Source organism: Mustelus asterias, chromosome 9 (genome assembly GCF_964213995.1).
Source record: "Mustelus asterias chromosome 9, sMusAst1.hap1.1, whole genome shotgun sequence".
NCBI classification, from domain to species: domain Eukaryota; kingdom Metazoa; phylum Chordata; class Chondrichthyes; order Carcharhiniformes; family Triakidae; genus Mustelus; species Mustelus asterias.
The window spans coordinates 91,528,793-91,545,923 of NC_135809.1; the positions used below are offsets into that span (position 1 = coordinate 91,528,793).

The 17,131-nt window shown below is 40.9% G+C and overlaps 1 protein-coding gene across 1 annotated transcript in view; it reads right to left on the reverse strand.

Moving 5' to 3' along the window:
* Positions 1-9,032: 9,032 nt before the first annotated feature.
* The window catches only part of ddb1 (damage-specific DNA binding protein 1), a 73,144-nt gene continuing 65,045 nt past the window's right edge, over positions 9,033-17,131 (reverse strand). The window contains exons 26-27 of the mRNA XM_078220521.1: positions 16,625-16,748; positions 9,033-11,482 (exon numbers count right to left, since the gene is read on the reverse strand). Of these exons, the coding sequence (XP_078076647.1) occupies positions 11,399-11,482; positions 16,625-16,748 (208 nt within the window). The 3' untranslated portion in view covers positions 9,033-11,398. The remainder of the gene's footprint in view (positions 11,483-16,624; positions 16,749-17,131) is intronic.

Below are 17,131 nucleotides of genomic sequence, written 5' to 3' on the forward strand. Positions count from 1 at the left end.
CTTGTATTTAGATAAATAAATAAATAATCATATGCCATGTATTGAGTTTTTCTAATAATGAGTTGAGTGTAAGAAATAACCTTGCAGCAGGTGTTCGATATACAACAATCGTTCTGTGCCACATGTTGAAGGGTACAAAGCAATGGCCCTGGGCCTAATTCACATATACAGTTGGGTAGTAAAGGATGCACAACCTTCTACACTAGTCACAAATGCATTCAACCTCACAATTAAATTATGTTGTTTCAACTGTCATTATGTTAGAACTGAATGTCAAAGATAGTGTGTTCAAACTAGTATTTGCTTTGGGATTATCTGAACATACATTTCACAATCAATACTAGGGCCTATCACAATTTATAAGGACACTGATACACAATAGAGAAAATTACTCCACCTTCTAAATTCACGAGTTGACACTTTCTCACACAAGGAAACATAAATCGTCAATTGATGAAGTCTTGAGATTTTCTGGAAGAATCTTGCAGTACAATGTATTCTGCAACAGAAGGTTCTTACTACGTATTGGCTGAACAGTAGCAGGGAGCGATGCAATAATAGTAATAACGGGACTTTAATTCTCATAATATAGACTGGGATGAGAGGAGGTAAAGTGTGTGCGGAAGAACTTTCTTGATCAATATTTTCTGGTCCACTTAGTAAGGAGGCATGATTGTCTGGTATGGTTGGAAACAAGGAAGGAGTGTTAGTATTAAAAGCATGCATTAAAAGTAGGTATGGTCAAGTGAATTTTCTATAAGTAAGCAAGCAGTGGGTGGACATTTGCATTAAGAGATAAGCTGTGTGCGAAACACCTGCTAGCAACAGCTCTGGGCTGGAAGATGTGCAGTTTAAATCAGCCATTGAGTTAAGCCAGAAATGTTTAGAGGCTGCGAAAGCAGTCTTGTGTCTGAAGTTTTGAATTTTTGCAGCAGAGTGGAAGGGAGTTTGAAAAATCTTGTGACATGCCTTTCCTACCTCTGCAGTGGGTTTGCTTTGTGGTAATATTTCAGAATTTGAGTTAAATATCGATCAGAGAGTGTTGCCTAGGGTGTGTCTAACCAAGTGAGATTCATTTGAGGAACGTTCTGCGAAGTGAATTTTCTCTGTGCAACTAAAACTTTGTGTGCTTAAGTTTTATTTTTCCTTTGTCAATAAATGTTTTAATTTAATGTTTAAAATCTGTGAATTTGTGGCTTCCGAATTCAGTGAACTTCTCTTGTTGGAAAACAAAGAAAAGGTTGTGATACCTGGGCCAAGTTTCCCTTCAGGATTTATTTTGCATAGCAATTAACATCTACAGGATCATAATGAATTTGGGGGTTCTTAGAAAGATTATTAAGAATTCATTGATTGGCTTGGAGTCTATGAGTACGAGAAGAACACCGAGCTCAGGAGCTTTTTTTGTCAAGGGATTTAAAAGCCTGCAAAATGGCTTTGGCAATTGCTAAGACTTTTCTGACAGTGGAAGATGTGACAATGGAGTATTTGAAATCTCTGAAAAGCACTAAGCTATGATTGTTAGCAGATTTGTTGCAGGTGGAAATAAAAGCATAGTTTCACAAGGCTGCTATGGTTACAGTACTTGCCCAGCATTTAAAGCTGGAAGACGTCTCAAGTTAATATGTCACAGCTAGAGGTAGTAATCAGTTACAAATAAAACAGCTCGACATAGAAAGAGATCAAATAAAGATTTGAATTGGAAAAAAGAGAAATGAGAAAACCTCTGGGATCAATGGTTTAGGACATTAAAATTATACAAGACTTTTGAAAATGTAAGAGAGGTTATGATTATGGAAGAATTTAGTAATAGCATTCTAGTTAAGATGTATTTAGATGAAAGACAAAGTAAAAACATCAGGAAAGCTGCTGTTTTAGCCGATACATGCAATATTTCACACAAATAGTTGTGTAGGAAAAGGGTCAGACAGAAATTAGAGATAGAGGATGGAATTGAATTCCGTGAAGCCAGAATTGAACCTGAGTCCCTGGCACTGTGAGGCAGCAGTGCTAACCACTATGCCACCATGCCGTGACAGCATTAGACTGTGAAGACGATGATGAGAGCTTATAGTCAAGACTCTCACAGGATTGGGATCGAGGAATTCTATTCTTGGTGTTTGTTATTAGGGATGCCCGTAATGAGTTAACAGGATTGATTCCTTTCAAGTTAATCTATGGTCACGCAGTAAGGGGACTACTCAAGATAATTTGGGAGAAATTAGTCAAAGTTCTGAAACTGCTCTTCTGAATTATGTGACAAAATGCAGAGAAAGATTGAGAAGTACATGAAAGTTAGATAGGGAACCTTTAAAGATATCATAGTAAATGAGAATAAAAGGGCAAAGGATCGTAGTTTTGTGGCTGGGCAGAAGATGTTAGTATTGTCAGTGTCAGACGATCCATTAAAAGCAAGATTTTGTGGACCTTATCAGATTAAAAAGAGACTGAGTGAGATAAATTATTTGGGAGATATCCAAGATAGAAGAATGTGTGTGTGTCACGCAAATGTGCTTAAAATGTACTTTGACAGGGAGGATAACCAGAATGAGATCCTGGTCATTGTAAGGGAAAGGGGGTAGATATTAAGGCAGTGGTGGGCAACCTGCAACCCGGGATTCACATGCGGCCCATCTGGATGCTGAGTGCAGCCCACAAGACATTTTTGGTGGCTACTGCGCACACGCAGGGCTGCCACTTTCCACTGAAATCTGTCCACGCAGCTTTTACCCTCTTGGTACAACTGAAGTGATAGCACATACAACAAGAACAGGTGAAGTGTGTCATGACTGCACCTCATAACAAGAATGTGATACAATAACAGTTTAGAAGCCACCAGCATTTCAAAAGATATTTCACATGATGTGAGTCCCAGTAGCAAGATTAGCAGTTGTAAACAGAACGGAAGAAAATATCATCCTGCTAATAAGAAACACCTTAGACAGACGATTGAAACCATCGGGGAGGCATACATACATATTAATCTTCTGAGGGGACAGACAGCAAATACACAGAGAACAATCAAAGGGAAAAAAATAGGATAATTGCCAACCTTTTGTGGAAACAAGGCGGCAGTTTTCATCTAACAACCTGTAAGCCTGTAGTGGCTAGCAGACCAGAAGCAAAAGTGCAGAAACCTTTGGGGTCCGTTAAAGCCATATCTTCGCTGAACCAAGAGACACTCCCCCTACTCAATCTTATACAGTGTGGTAGCTATGTTTATAGATCTGTTGAATTCGAAGTTGTATGGGAAGAGGGATGTCCTGAAAGAATTAAGATCGCAAATGTATTTTGGATCAAAAAGGTTAATTTCTACATAAACTGTGTGGGTGTGTTTAGTTGTTCTTTTACATAGCTGTCTTTGATCATTATAGTCCTGTTCATGTATATGTGCCTTGTAATAAATAGTCTTTAATAGGTATTATACTATGACTGGGCTAGTTACTGTTCTCACTGAGTCTTGCACGTGACTCCTCACACTATTCCTGTGAACTAAATGATACACCATCATGAACCAGTGTTCCAGGTTGGGACACCCTCGCCGATAACATCAGCTAAGTTGGTGACATGTGAGATACATGCTGATTCAACACAATATTGACTGCTAGAGCTATGAAGGCACTTCCTAGTCTTCAAAGTGCAAATATTTGTTTTTACCATTTTAAATTGATGACAGTCTATTAATATATGAATGATTAAGCATTTTCTATAACTTGTCAGAAAATATTCAGCACATATTAAATCTTATTCAGAAGGACATAAGAACTAGGAGCAAGAGTAGTCAATTCAGCCCCTCAAGCCTGCTCTGCCATTCAATACAATGGCTGACCTCATCTCCATCTTCCTGCCATTCCACCCCCCCCCCCCCCCATAACCCTTCATCCCACTACCAATTCAAAAGCCATCTATCTCCTGTTAAATTTGTTTAGTGTTCTGGCATTCACTGTACTCTGGGGTAGAGAATTCCACAGATTCACGACCATTTGAGTGATGTAATTCCTCCTCAATTCGGTTTCAAATCTGTCACCCCTTAATCAAAAACTATGGCCTCTCCTAGAATGTCCAGTAAGGTGAAACATCCACTCTATATCTATCCTGTCAATCTGCTTTAGCATCTTGTATACCGCAAATAGATCTCTCATTTGTCTAAACCTTGGCAAGTACAAGCCTAAGTTGCTCAATCTATCTTCATGAGACAAGTCCTTCATCCTGGGAATCGATCTAGTGAACATTCTCGGAACCATCTTAAATGCATTTACATCCTTCGTCAAGCAAGGAGATCAAAACTGTGCTGTACTCCAGATGCAGTCTCATCAATGCCCTGTACAGTTGCAACAGCATTTCCCTACCTTTCCCTATACTCTATTCCATTAGCAATGAACACCAAAGTTCTATGTGCTGTCCTTATTACCTTACATACCTGCATACTAACTTTCTGCGATTCATACACAAAGACACCCAGATCCCTCTGCACCAAAGCATTTTGAAGTTTCTCTCCATTTAGATAATAAGTTGCCATGTTAATTTCCATCTGCCAAATTTTGGCCGACTGTGTGTATAAATCCTTCTCTTTTAAGTCCCTGTAAAAGTAGTTTCCAAAATCCATCAGTGTCAGTCAGGATAGAAATTCAGTTCTTTCCTCTTCTGCCTGGAGCAGGATGACAACACATGCACCCTGCTGCACATTGCCCTAATAAAGATGGTGGTCATTAACCTGGGTCTGGTGAAGAGAGAAATCCAGACTTTTCCCGCATGTTCTCTACAAACACAAGATCAGGACCTTGGAAAGAGGGGACCCGAGTTGGGTTTAACTAACACCTATCTTGCATTTGTCTCTAGTGGTGCACACTCTGAGCTGGCCTTAGTGGAGTTCTGATGTGGAGATGCCGGCGTTGGACTGGGGTAAACACAGTAAGAAGTTTAACAACACCAGGTTAAAGTCCAACAGGTTTATTTGGTAGCAAAAGCCACACAAGCTTTCGGAGCTCCAAGCCCCTTCAGGTGAGTGGGAATTCTGTTCACAAACAGAGCATATAAAGACACAAACTCAATTTACATGAATAATGGTTGGAATGCGAATACTTACAGCTAATCAAGTCTTTAAGAAACAAAACAACGTGAGTGGAGAGAGCATCAAGACAGGCTAAAAAGATGTGTATTGTCTCCAGACAAGACAGCCAGTGAAACTCTGCAGGTCCAGGCAACTGTGGGGGTTACAGATAGTGTGACATGAACCCAATATCCCGGTTGAGGCCGTCCTCGTGTGTGCAGAACTTGGCTATTAGTTTCTGCTCAGCGACTCTGCGCCGTCGTGTGTCGCGAAGGCCGCCTTGGAGAACGCTTACCCGAATATCAGAGGCCGAATGCCCGTGACCGCTGAAGTGCTCCCCAACAGGAAGAGAACAGTCTTGCCTGGTGACTGTCAAGCAGTGTTCATTCATCCGTTGTTGCAGCATCTGCATAATTTCCCCAATGTACCATGCCTCGGGACATCCTTTCCTGCAGCGTATCAGGTAGACAACGTTGGCTGAGTTGCAAGAGTATGTACCGTGTACCTGGTGGATACCTACGTCGTCCAGTACTTGCCCGGAGCGGAGAAGCTACGGCATCTCCTCCGGAGCCTTCAACATGCCATTGATGAAAACGAACATCTCGCCAAGGCCATCCCCACACCCCCACTTCTTGCCTTCAACCGCACAACCTCAAACAGACCATTGTCCACAGCAAACTACCCAGCCTTCAGGAGAACAGTGACCACAACACCACACAACCCTGCCAGAGCAACCTCTGCAAGACTTGCCGGATCATTGACACAGATGCCATCATCTCACGTGAGAACACCATCCACCAGGTATATACTCTTGCAACTCGGCCAACGTTGTCTACCTGATACGCTGCAGGAAAGGATGTCCCGAGGCATGGTACATTGGGGTAACTATGCAGACGCTGCGACAATGGATGAATGAACACCGCTCGACAATCACCAGGCAAGACTGTTCTCTTCCTGTTGGGGAGCACTTCAGCGGTCACGGGCATTCGGCCTCTGATATTCGGGTAAGCGTTCTCCAAGGCGGCCTTCGCGACACACGACGGCGCAGAGTCGCTGAGCAGAAACTGATAGCCAAGTTCCGCACACACGAGGACGGCCTCAACCGGGATATTGGGTTCATGTTACACTATCTGTAACCCCCACAGTTGCCTGGACCTGCAGAGTTTCACTGGCTGTCTTGTCTGGAGACAATACACATCTTTTTAGCCTGTCTTGATGCTCTCTCCACTCACGTTGTTTTGTTTCTTAAAGACTTGATTAGCTGTAAGTATTCGCATTCCAACCATTATTCATGTAAATTGAGTCTGTGTCTTTATATGCCCTGTTTGTGAACAGAATTCCCACTCACCTGAAGGGGCTTGGAGCTCCGAAAGCTTGTGTGGCTTTTGCTACCAAATAAACCTGTTGGACTTTAACCTGGTGTTGTTAAACTTCTTACTTAGTGGAGTTCACATGTAAATAGGGGTCAGAAGCAGGCTGCCTTTCAGCCTAGATTTTCCTCCTCTCCTGGTCTGATGTGTGGATAGTTTAACAGATAGACAGGCGCCAATGAGCCCAGGACCCCGGAGAACACAGGGCCTGACGAATAGCACCATGTGTATCCCCATGTCCCAGAACTTAGCTATACCTACCTTTTTACAGGATATGCCAAATATTTTTTGTTCCAGGCCTACTTGGGACCCTCCCTCAACTCTTTTTCAGGTACGTTGATGACTGTATTAGTGCCACATCTCATGCCCTGAATTGGAAAACTTGATCAATTTTGTTTACAATTTGTACCCTTCCATTTCACATGGTCCACCACCACCTATTCCCTTCCTTGAATTCTCGGTCTCCGTTTCTGACGATAGGTTATCAAAAATAGTCATGATAATCCCACTGACTCCCACAACTACCTTAAGTACAGTTGCTCACACTTTGCACCCTCCTCCTAGTTCCTCTGTCTCTTACATATAACGTACAACCCAGTATTTGGGCGACAGCTTTGTGGAACACCTCCATTGTCCATAAGCATGATCCCAAGCTTCATTTTAATTCTCCACCTTGCTCTCTCTCTCTGACATTTATGTCTTTGGCCTTTTGCGGTGTTTCAGTGAAACTAAATGTATGCTCCAGGAAAAAGCACTTCATCTTTCAATAAGGCATTTTACAGCCCTCTGGATTCAACATTGAGTTCAACACTTTCAGGCCATAGACATTTTGTCTTCTTTTTGATTGTTTCAGTTTTTTCTTTGTTAGCAACATATCTTTGGTTTCTTTTCTTGCCCTATCATCATTCCCTTTCGCCCTTTTTGTAGAATTCTACAGTGAAGGAGGCGGCCATTCGGCCATCAAGTCTGCACCGACTCGCTGACAGAGAATACCAATCACACCCTATCCCCGTAAATCCACATATTTACCCCGCTAATCTCCCTAATTGACACATCTTGGGATACAGAGGCAAAATTTAGCATGGCCAATCCCCCTAACCTGCACATCTTTGAACTGTGGAAGGAAACCGGAGCACCCAAAGGAAACCCACAGACATAAAGATGTGCAAACTTCAGTCAGTCACCCAAAGCTGGAATTGAACCCGGGTCCTTGATGTAGTGTGACAGCAGTGCTAACCACTGCCACGGTGCTGCCCTGTATTGTACTATGATCCATTTTTCATGTTTAATTTTTATCTAATTAGCAGTCCTGTAACTCTGTTCCTCCATGTTGGATGAAACAAAAAATAAAAGTTACGGTCAGCTAGGGATTCTGGGATCTTCCCGTACAACGATATCAACTGGGGTTGTAACAGATTACTGATCTTCCTGCCAGTGGACAGTTTCTCTATTTAGCCAATCAAAATTCCTCATTATTTTGGTCGCCTTTATCTGTTCAAAGAAAATCCAGCTATTCTAATTTTTCCACAACTGAACAGCTATGTACCAAGTTGCCAAGAATCAACCATCATTCAATCTCCCATCCTCCACCCAATCACAGACCTTCCTTTTGTGCTTGTCCTACCTACCCTTTGCTAAAAGCCTATTATATCTTGAACTTTCCTAATTCTGATGAAACATCAGACCTGAAACGTCAACTATTTCTCTCTACGGATATTATCTAATCTGCTCAGTCTTTTACTGCGCTTTGTTTTTTTTATATTGAATAATACGGTTCTTTAATTCCCTACACTGAATTGTAAGCAGCAAAGAGAACTTTGTTTCTCATGTTCTTGATAAGTTTTACAAATTGTTTAATGTTCCACAAGTAAAGACTAAAAGTTTGTGTTGGGCCCCAAAATAAGGTATTAAAAATGAAATTTTCTGTTTGTCCTTGTTTAATCTTACTTGTAATTAAACCTAATTTGTCGGCCAAAATTAGTAGCCTAATATACAGTATATCCATCAGAGAGACACCAAAGCAAGCTCTTGAAGACATACCTCATATTTGCACAGTGCGTTTCACAACCTCAGAAGGTCCCAAAAAGCTGCACTTTTTGAAGTGCAGTCACTGTTGTAACATAAGAAACATGGCAGCCAACATGCATACAGCAAAATCCCACAAACAGCAATTGGATAAATGGCCAGAAATTCTGTTAGTGACATGGGTTGAGGGATAAATATCGGCCATGACAGTGGGAAAACTCACCTGTTTCTCTTCAAAGTAGTGCCATTGCATTTAATACTTTCATCAAAAGCCCTCACAGACCCTGAGTTTTACAACTTCACAAAATAAGATCTGTTGTTGAATTTGACATTTCCCCCCCCCCGCCCCCAACCCCCACGCCTCGAGTTTTCATGCCTCGTCAGGATTTGCCCAGGAGTATTCAGACGGGGACGGGGGACGGACGGACGGGGGGGGACATGGAAGAATGTCATGTCATGGCATACAGGATCCTTGATGTCAGAGGAAGGAATCCTTCATCCCAGTCAGAATTGAACTCCGGTTCAAGTATCTAACCGCATAGATCTATCAAGTTCACCCATGGACATAAACTGAAACTACTTTATACACTTTGAAACTGAAATTTATTGAAGAAAATAACAAATATTCATTAAAAGGTTCGAGCACAGTGCACATCTGTTCATTATTTATAAAGCAGTTTTATTTTCAGCCTACAAAAAGGACACATTTTGTTCAAACAGCCACAATGGGAAGAACTAAAATTTCTTCCAATATGAAGGGGGCTCTACCTATAAACCAAAGGAAATAGGCACACAACACTGTACTATGCACTGTCCGTATACCATCTTCACAGTGATTCTCTGTCAAGGGATATGAGGCCCAAGTTCACAACAGACCTTAGAAACAGCTGCAAATAGAAGCAACCATTCGATTATTTCCTAGTTTAATGTCCAACCACTCTTTATTTTGACCAAAATATTAGCCCACGTGTAAGGATATGCTCTGTTTAATGCTGCCACCTTTCAGCCAGTGCTTTTGTTGAGTGGGGGAGGCATGTATTTCTGCTTAACCCTTTTCTTAACATTTAGAAATTAAGTCCTAAAGCAGGTTCTTTGATAAGCACAGCCTCTCGGGGTAAGAAGAGAACCTCAAAACTCAAATTAGGGCCTAACAGAATTCCACTTGATCTGTTAATCAACTTTTGTTCTTCAAGACGTTGACAAATCTGTTGTGTATCTGTAGCATTTTTATTATTTTCATTTCAGAATTTTTAGTATCAAGTTTTGTCTTCTTTCTGACCATAAAGGATATACATGTAAGATGGACAATATAGTCAACTGCCTAAATCCAAATTCTGAAGTTAAACTACAGTAAACTAATTTCCACGTTCCAATTCTTAAGAATGGCACAGCTCAAAATCGATTAGCATCAATGAAATGCAAGTTCTCTCATTAGCATTACTACAATGCATAAGTAAGACCCATTAGGCAGCTAATGGAATTTGGTTTTTTTATATATATATATAATTGACCAAAACTGTTTTCAGACACTCACTGGAGGTTGCATACCAACACTCATGTCCAAACCCAAGTGTGCCAGGATTTTGCGGGGGGGGGGGGGGGGGGGAGAGGGGTGGGCACTGGGAAAAAAGATATTATGCTCAATTCTACAGTGCAAATTTGCCAAGTTTTGCTATTTATTTTGAGGCCTGTAATTATGCTGTTATTTTAAGGCATACTAAGTTACAGTTATAACACTCAATGCTGTTCTTGGTGTTCGGTTACAGATAAAACACAAATAGAAGGTGCTTAAGAACCCCAGGATGCTAATAATTTTTTTTCTGAACAACTATCCCAGGCTCATTTTACAGTATCACAGCACCAAAAAGTGACATGCTAATTCATGAGTCCTGGGCACACAGTCCAGCAATATTCAATTCGAGTGCTGCATGTGTGCAAATAACCTTTTTTATTCATGTACTTTATTTTTAACCTATTATCTTGTTGGTTAATGCACAAGAACTGAACTATTTTCTATTTTAAGCATTCAATGTCAACAACAAATACTCCTTGGTCAAGTATAGCACAAGTTAAAAGTAATGCTACTTCTACACTGTCCTACTAATGTGCCTTACTAACCTTAATTTCAGAGAATTGCTTCCAACTGCATTGGATTTTTAAAATTTCTCACATCAGTGAGACTATTCAGCTTGGTGACCACAAGGTTTCAGCATTAAACTATCCACAGGTCAACAAGAACAGCATAAAAGACTGGCTTCAGTCTAGCTCAAATTCAATTCTAGCATGAAACTTACAGCCAAGAAAGAGAAAAATTTTCAATGTGAACTGGATTCAAACTTAAGCCCCAGTTGAGTTAGTGTGCTAACCTCAATGTTCTAGTTGGTAAAATTGTAACACCTACTGCTCTCCTTGCAGAAACTATCTTTACACTTTTCATCACAAAGTTTCAAAAAACAATCACTGGGAGCACAGCAGACTCTTAATACATAAATTTGTTTGCACTGAGCACTTAGCTAAGGATTAAAGTTGAGCAGCCTTCAACTTGAATCCCAATAGTCCCACATTATTATCACTTCTGCCTATTCCATTGCTCCAAAAACTATAGAGCATCACATTCATCCCGCTAAATACAATAGCTGGAGAATTAATATCTTCCGTAGGTAATTTTACATTTAATTTTTGGCCTTGTCTAATGTCAGACACTAGGGAAAATGTCATTTTTGTCAGCCTGCCCTGAAATTGCCTTCCACATGAACAAAGGTTTCCTAACTCAGCAGCTCAGAACAGAGTGATGAAACGCAGCTATGAGTGAAGAGGCTTTGCGTCCCAGGCATTATTCGTTCATTTCATGGTTGCTCTGTAGCTGTTCTTATTGTTTATAAAGGATTCACTGCAACCCTCTGATAATACCAGCAATACCACTGATTTACTGACAGCACAGCCCGCGCTCAAGCTAATGTATTCTAGTCAACTCTTCAACAATTTTTATCAGGTCATCTACAGTTGCTTCTCTCTTCATCCCACTTCCGTCATCAATCTGAAAATGAAATCAGTCATGTAAGTGTCAAGAAAAAAAAGTGCCAATTACACAGCAAAGGACTTGCCTACTAGTTGAACACTCTCAAACTCCTAATCAGCAAAAGATCTTAAACAATCAGAGCTGATCCTCAGCAAAAGCAGGTGTGCCACCTTGCAGAAGGTTCTTCAAGAAGGAATGAGCTAAATATCTGGCTGGGAAGAGATTTCTGCTTGGGTGCATACAAACATATGCATTAGGAGCAGGAGAAGGCCATTTGGCCTCTCGAGCCTACTCTGCCATTTGATAAGATTATAGCTGATCTGACGATAGCCTGAACTCTATGTCCCTGTCTATCCCCTTCAACACCCTTGTTAGTCAAGAATCCAAATCAGCCTTAAAAAATATTCAGTAATCCTGCATCCACTGTTCTGTGGGGAAGAAAATTCCAAAGACTAATGATATTTGGAAGAAAAATATCTATCTTAAATGGGAAATACCCGATTTTTAAACTGTGCCCCCTAATTCTAGTCTCTCCCATAAGTAGAAAACATCCTTTCAGCATCCACCCTGTCAAATCCCTGCAGGATCTTGTATGTTTCAACAGGATCAGCTCTCATTCTTCAAAATTCCAATAGATACAAGCCCAGCCTGTCCAGCCTTTCCTCATAAAACAACTCCTTTATCCCAGGTATCAGTCCTGTGGATTTTCTCGGAACTGCTTCTGATAAGGAGACAAAAACTATTCAGTACTCCAGATGTCGTCTCACCCAGTACAATCATAGCAAAACTTCTCTACTTTTATATTCCATTCCCTTTTCAATAAGTAACAACACTCTATTTACTTTCCTAATCACTTGCTGTACCTGCATACTATTCTTTTGTGATTCATGTACCAGGATAACCAGATAGAGCCCTCTGTTCCACAGAGTTCTATAATCTCTTCCCATTTAAATAAAATGCTGCAGTTCTTTCTGCCAATTGACAAATTCCCATTTCCCTCATTTAGATCCCATCTGCCAAATCTTTGCTCACTCACTTAACCTATATATATGATGTATATATATATCACTTTGCAAACTTATTTTGTCCTTTACACGGCTTATTTTCCTATTTTTGTGTCAGCAGCAAATTTAACAACCATACATTAGATCCCTTAATCCAAGTCATTGATATAGATTGTAGATAGATAAGGCCCAAGCACGGATTCCTGTGGCACTCCACTGGTTACATCCTGCCAACTCGAAAATTACCCATTTATCCCTATGTTCTGCTCCCGTTAGCTAACCAATTTTTATCCATGCCAATATGTTATCCCCATACACCATGAGATCTTATTTTGTATAGTAATCTTTGATGTTAACACCTTATCAAATATCTTTTTTGAAATCTCAGTACAAATCTACAGGTTCCCCTTTATCTGACAAAGGGTCATTCAGACTCAAAACGCTGGCTCTATTCTCTCCCCACAGATGCTGTCAGAGCTGCTGGGATTTTCCAGCATTTTCTGTTTTTGTTTCAGATTCCAGCATCCACAGTATTTTGCCTTTATCGTATAATTAGACAGAGTCAGCATGGGTTTACAAAAGGGAAATTATGCTTGACAAATCTACTGGAATTCTTTGAATATGTAACTGGTAGAGATGATAAAGGGAAGACACTGGATTTGGTTTATTTGGCCTTTCTCAAGGCTTTCGACAATGTCCCATAAGAGATTAGCATGTAAAATGAAAGCACATAAGAATGGGGGTAGTGTATTAAGATCGATGGAAAACTGATTGGCAGACGGGAAACAAAGAGAAGGAATAAAGGGCTCTTTTTCCAAATGGCAGGCAGTGGGATATCGCAGGGATCGGTGCTAGGACACAGCTATTCACAATATATGTTAATAACTTAGATGAGGGAACTAAATATAATATCTCCAAATTTGCAACTGATACAAGCTGTGTGGGTGAACTGTGAGATGCAAAGATGATTCAGTGCAATTTGGACAAGCTGAGTGAATGGGCAAATGCATGGCAGGTGCAGTATAATGTGAATAACTGTGGTTATCCACTTTGGTAGCAAAAATAGGAAGACAGATTATCTGAATGGCTATAGATTGAGAGAGGGGAATGCGCCCCTGGGTGTCCTCGTATACCAGTTGCTGAAGGTAAGCATGTAGGTGCAGCAGGCGGTAAAGATGACAAATGGTATGCTGGCCTTCATAGCAAGTGGATTTGAGTACAGGAGCCGGGACGTCTTGCTCCAATTATACAGGGCCTTGGTGAGGCCACACTTGGAATATTGTCTGCAGTTATGGTCTCCTTATCTGTGTAAGGATGTTCTTGCTATTGAGGGAGTGCAGTGAAAGTGTGGCAGATTGATTCCTGGGATGGTGAGACTGACATATGAGAAGAGATTGAGGTGGTTAGGATTATATTCATCATATAGTGCAGAAGAGGCCCTTCGAGTCTGCACTGACACGCGAGAAACACCTGAACTCCCACCTAATCCCATTTATCAGCACTTGGCCCATAGCCTTAAATGTTATGACATACCAAGTGCTCATCCAGCTCCTGTTTAAAGGATGTGAGGCAACCCACCTCTACCACCTTCCCAAGCAGCACATTCCAGACCATCACCACCCTCTGCGTAAAAATGTTTTTCCTCACATCCGCCCTAAACCTCCTGCCCCTCATCTTGAACCTATGTCACTTCGTGACTGATCCTTCAACTAAGGGGAACAGCTGCTCCTTATCCACTCTGTCCATGCCCCTCATAATCTTGTACACGTCAATCAGGTTGCGCCTCAGTCTTCTCTCCTCCAACGTATACAGCCCAAGCCTACCTAACCTCTCTTCTTCCTGGTGAATCTCCTCTGGAACTTCTCCAGTGCACTCACATCCTTCCTATAATGAGGTGACCAGTAGCACACAGTACTCTAGCTGTGGCCTCACCACACTTCTATGCAACTCCAACATGACTTTCCTGTTTTTGTAATCTATGCGTCGATTGATAAAGAAAAAAAAGTGTCCCATATGCCTTTTTCACCACCCCACTAACACGCCTTTCCATCTTCAGAGATCTATGGACAAACATGCCAATGTCCCTTTGTTCCACAGAACTTCCTAGTGTCATGCCGTTCATTGAATACTTCCTTGTCAAATTACTCCTTCCAAAGTGTATACCTTTTCAGGGTTAAATTCCATCTGCCACTTACCTGCTCATTTGACCAATCCATTACATCTTCTTGTAGCCCAAGATGTCAGCCTCACTAATAACCACCTGGCCAATCTTTGTGTCATCCACAAACTTACTAATCCTACCCCCAACATAGTCATCTATGTCGTTTATATAAATGACGAATAATAGGGGACCCAACAAAGATCCCTGTGGTACGCCACTGGACAATAGGGGACCCAACAGAGATCCCTGGTATGCTACTGGACACTGGCTTCCAGTCACTAAAGCAACCTTCTATCATCACCTTGTCTCTTACAACTGAGCCAATTTTAAATCCACTTTATCAATTAATCTGTATTGAATGTGCATTTACCTTCTTTACAAGTTTCCATGTGGGACCTTGTCAAAGACTTTGCTGAAATCCATATAAACTACATCAACTGCACTACCGTTATCTTCACAACTGATCACCACCTCAAAAAATTCAATCAAATTTGTTAGGCATGACCTCCCTCTGACAAAGCCATGCTTGACAATGCCTGATCAAGCTTTGCCTCTCCAAGTGGAGATAGATGCTGTCCTTCAGAAGTTTCTCCAATAGTTGCCCTACCACTGACATGAGACTCACTGGTCTGCAGTTCCCTGGTTTATCTCTACAACCCTTCTTAAATAGCAGAATGTCATGAACTGTTCTTCAGTCATCTAGCACCTACCCCATGGCAAGAGAGGAATTAAAATTTGGGTCAGAGCCCTTGCAATCTTCTCCTTTGTCTCCCACAGCAGCCTGGGTGCACAATTAATCCGGACCTGGAGACTTATCCACTTTTAAGCCTGCCAACGCCTCCAATACCTTGTCCTTCCCTATGTCAATTTGCTCAAAAACCTCAGAGTCTCTCTCCCTGAATTCTATACCTTCTTCCTCTTTCTCTTGGGTTTCAGAAGTTGGGGTTCAGAAGAATGAGGGGGAAGGATCTCATAGAGACCTATACAATTATAACAGGATTAGACAGTGTGGATGTGGGAAAGTTGTTTCTAGGTGTCCAGAAGCAGGGGATCATAGTCTAAGTGGTAAACCTTTCTGGATTGAGAGGAGGAGGAATTTCTTCACCCAGATGGTGGTAAGCCTGTAAAATTCACTACTACAGAAAGTAGTTGGGGCCAAAACATTGCTTGTTCTCATGAAGGAGTTAGATATAGCTCTTGGAGATCAAAGGATATGGGGGAAGGTGGGGTTACTGCAACACATCCTAGTGCCAGTGAAGGTGTTTAGTGTAACAAGTTTATATAGGCACTTTCCAATATGAATCTGCTTCAATTAATAAATAATATTGCTATTCTAGGAAATGGAAAGATAAACAGTCTTCTGGAGGTGGATAAAATGAACGTGCTAGTCCTCAGAACTTGGTATGAAACAAGCAAGTCCCATGACTATGACTTTTCTTGCCTTTGTATGTTGCTGTTGTGTTTGTGCTATCAAGTGGAAAAGGAACACCTAGTTTATCCCATGTAACACCATCTGCACGTTCATATGTTGTAGAATAATCCTGTTATACTTGGAAAAAGTTAAATGTAGTAACAATGTCTCAAAAGTAAAATACTGCAAATGCTGGAAATCAAAAAACAACAGTAAATGTTGGAAATGCTGAACAGGTCAGACAGCATCTGTGGAGAGAAACTGTTCTTCACATCAATCTGTCTTCTGTCCAGATGCTCCCTGATCTGCTGAGTATTTCCAGCATTTTCTATTTTTAATAGTGATTCTCCTTTGTACATGTGTGGAAAATTCCACGTTACAAGCAAGTACATTCAAAGACTGGATTCTTGAGAATGTTATATTTGGTGATTGGCTTTTCATGCAGAGCTATGATGGGTCTAAAGCATATGATGAAGTGACATTTTTGGCCAATTGAAAAATAATCAATGCACTAAAACAGCTTTTAATAATTCACATCATCTGAAAAGGTATCTTGATTAATTAGTTACACAGTCACACATTACCTGTAGGCCTGCAGCCACCTCCTGCATTTTAGGTCGGCTCAGATCCAAGAAACTCTCAATAAGGTCTCCATCTATAAATCCTGCAGCAGGTTCAGTTTTTCGCTCGGAGTGAAACGATCTCCAGGTAAAGAGTAGTCATGGAAGAATTCTTTTGAACAACAATTTATTAGCACGAAACAGCAAAGACAGTCCACATTAGGGCAGCTTTACACACAAATCCCCATCCATCTCATGTCACCATATCCCTCAATACTGATACTCCTTGGTGCACTATTTCATAGAGATTCTGAATAAAGAGCAGTGAAAGTGCAAGAACCATGATGCTGTGGATTACTTTATAAACATCACAGAACAATTGCATAGGCAATTAATGTTTTATGCAGAGTTCACAGTCCGACATCACTATAACACTCCTTGTTCATTGTGTTTTTGTTTTGGACATAATGTGGAATTTATTCTCCAAATCTGACCATAAAGGTTTAAAAAAAAAGACCAGAGTGAAAATAC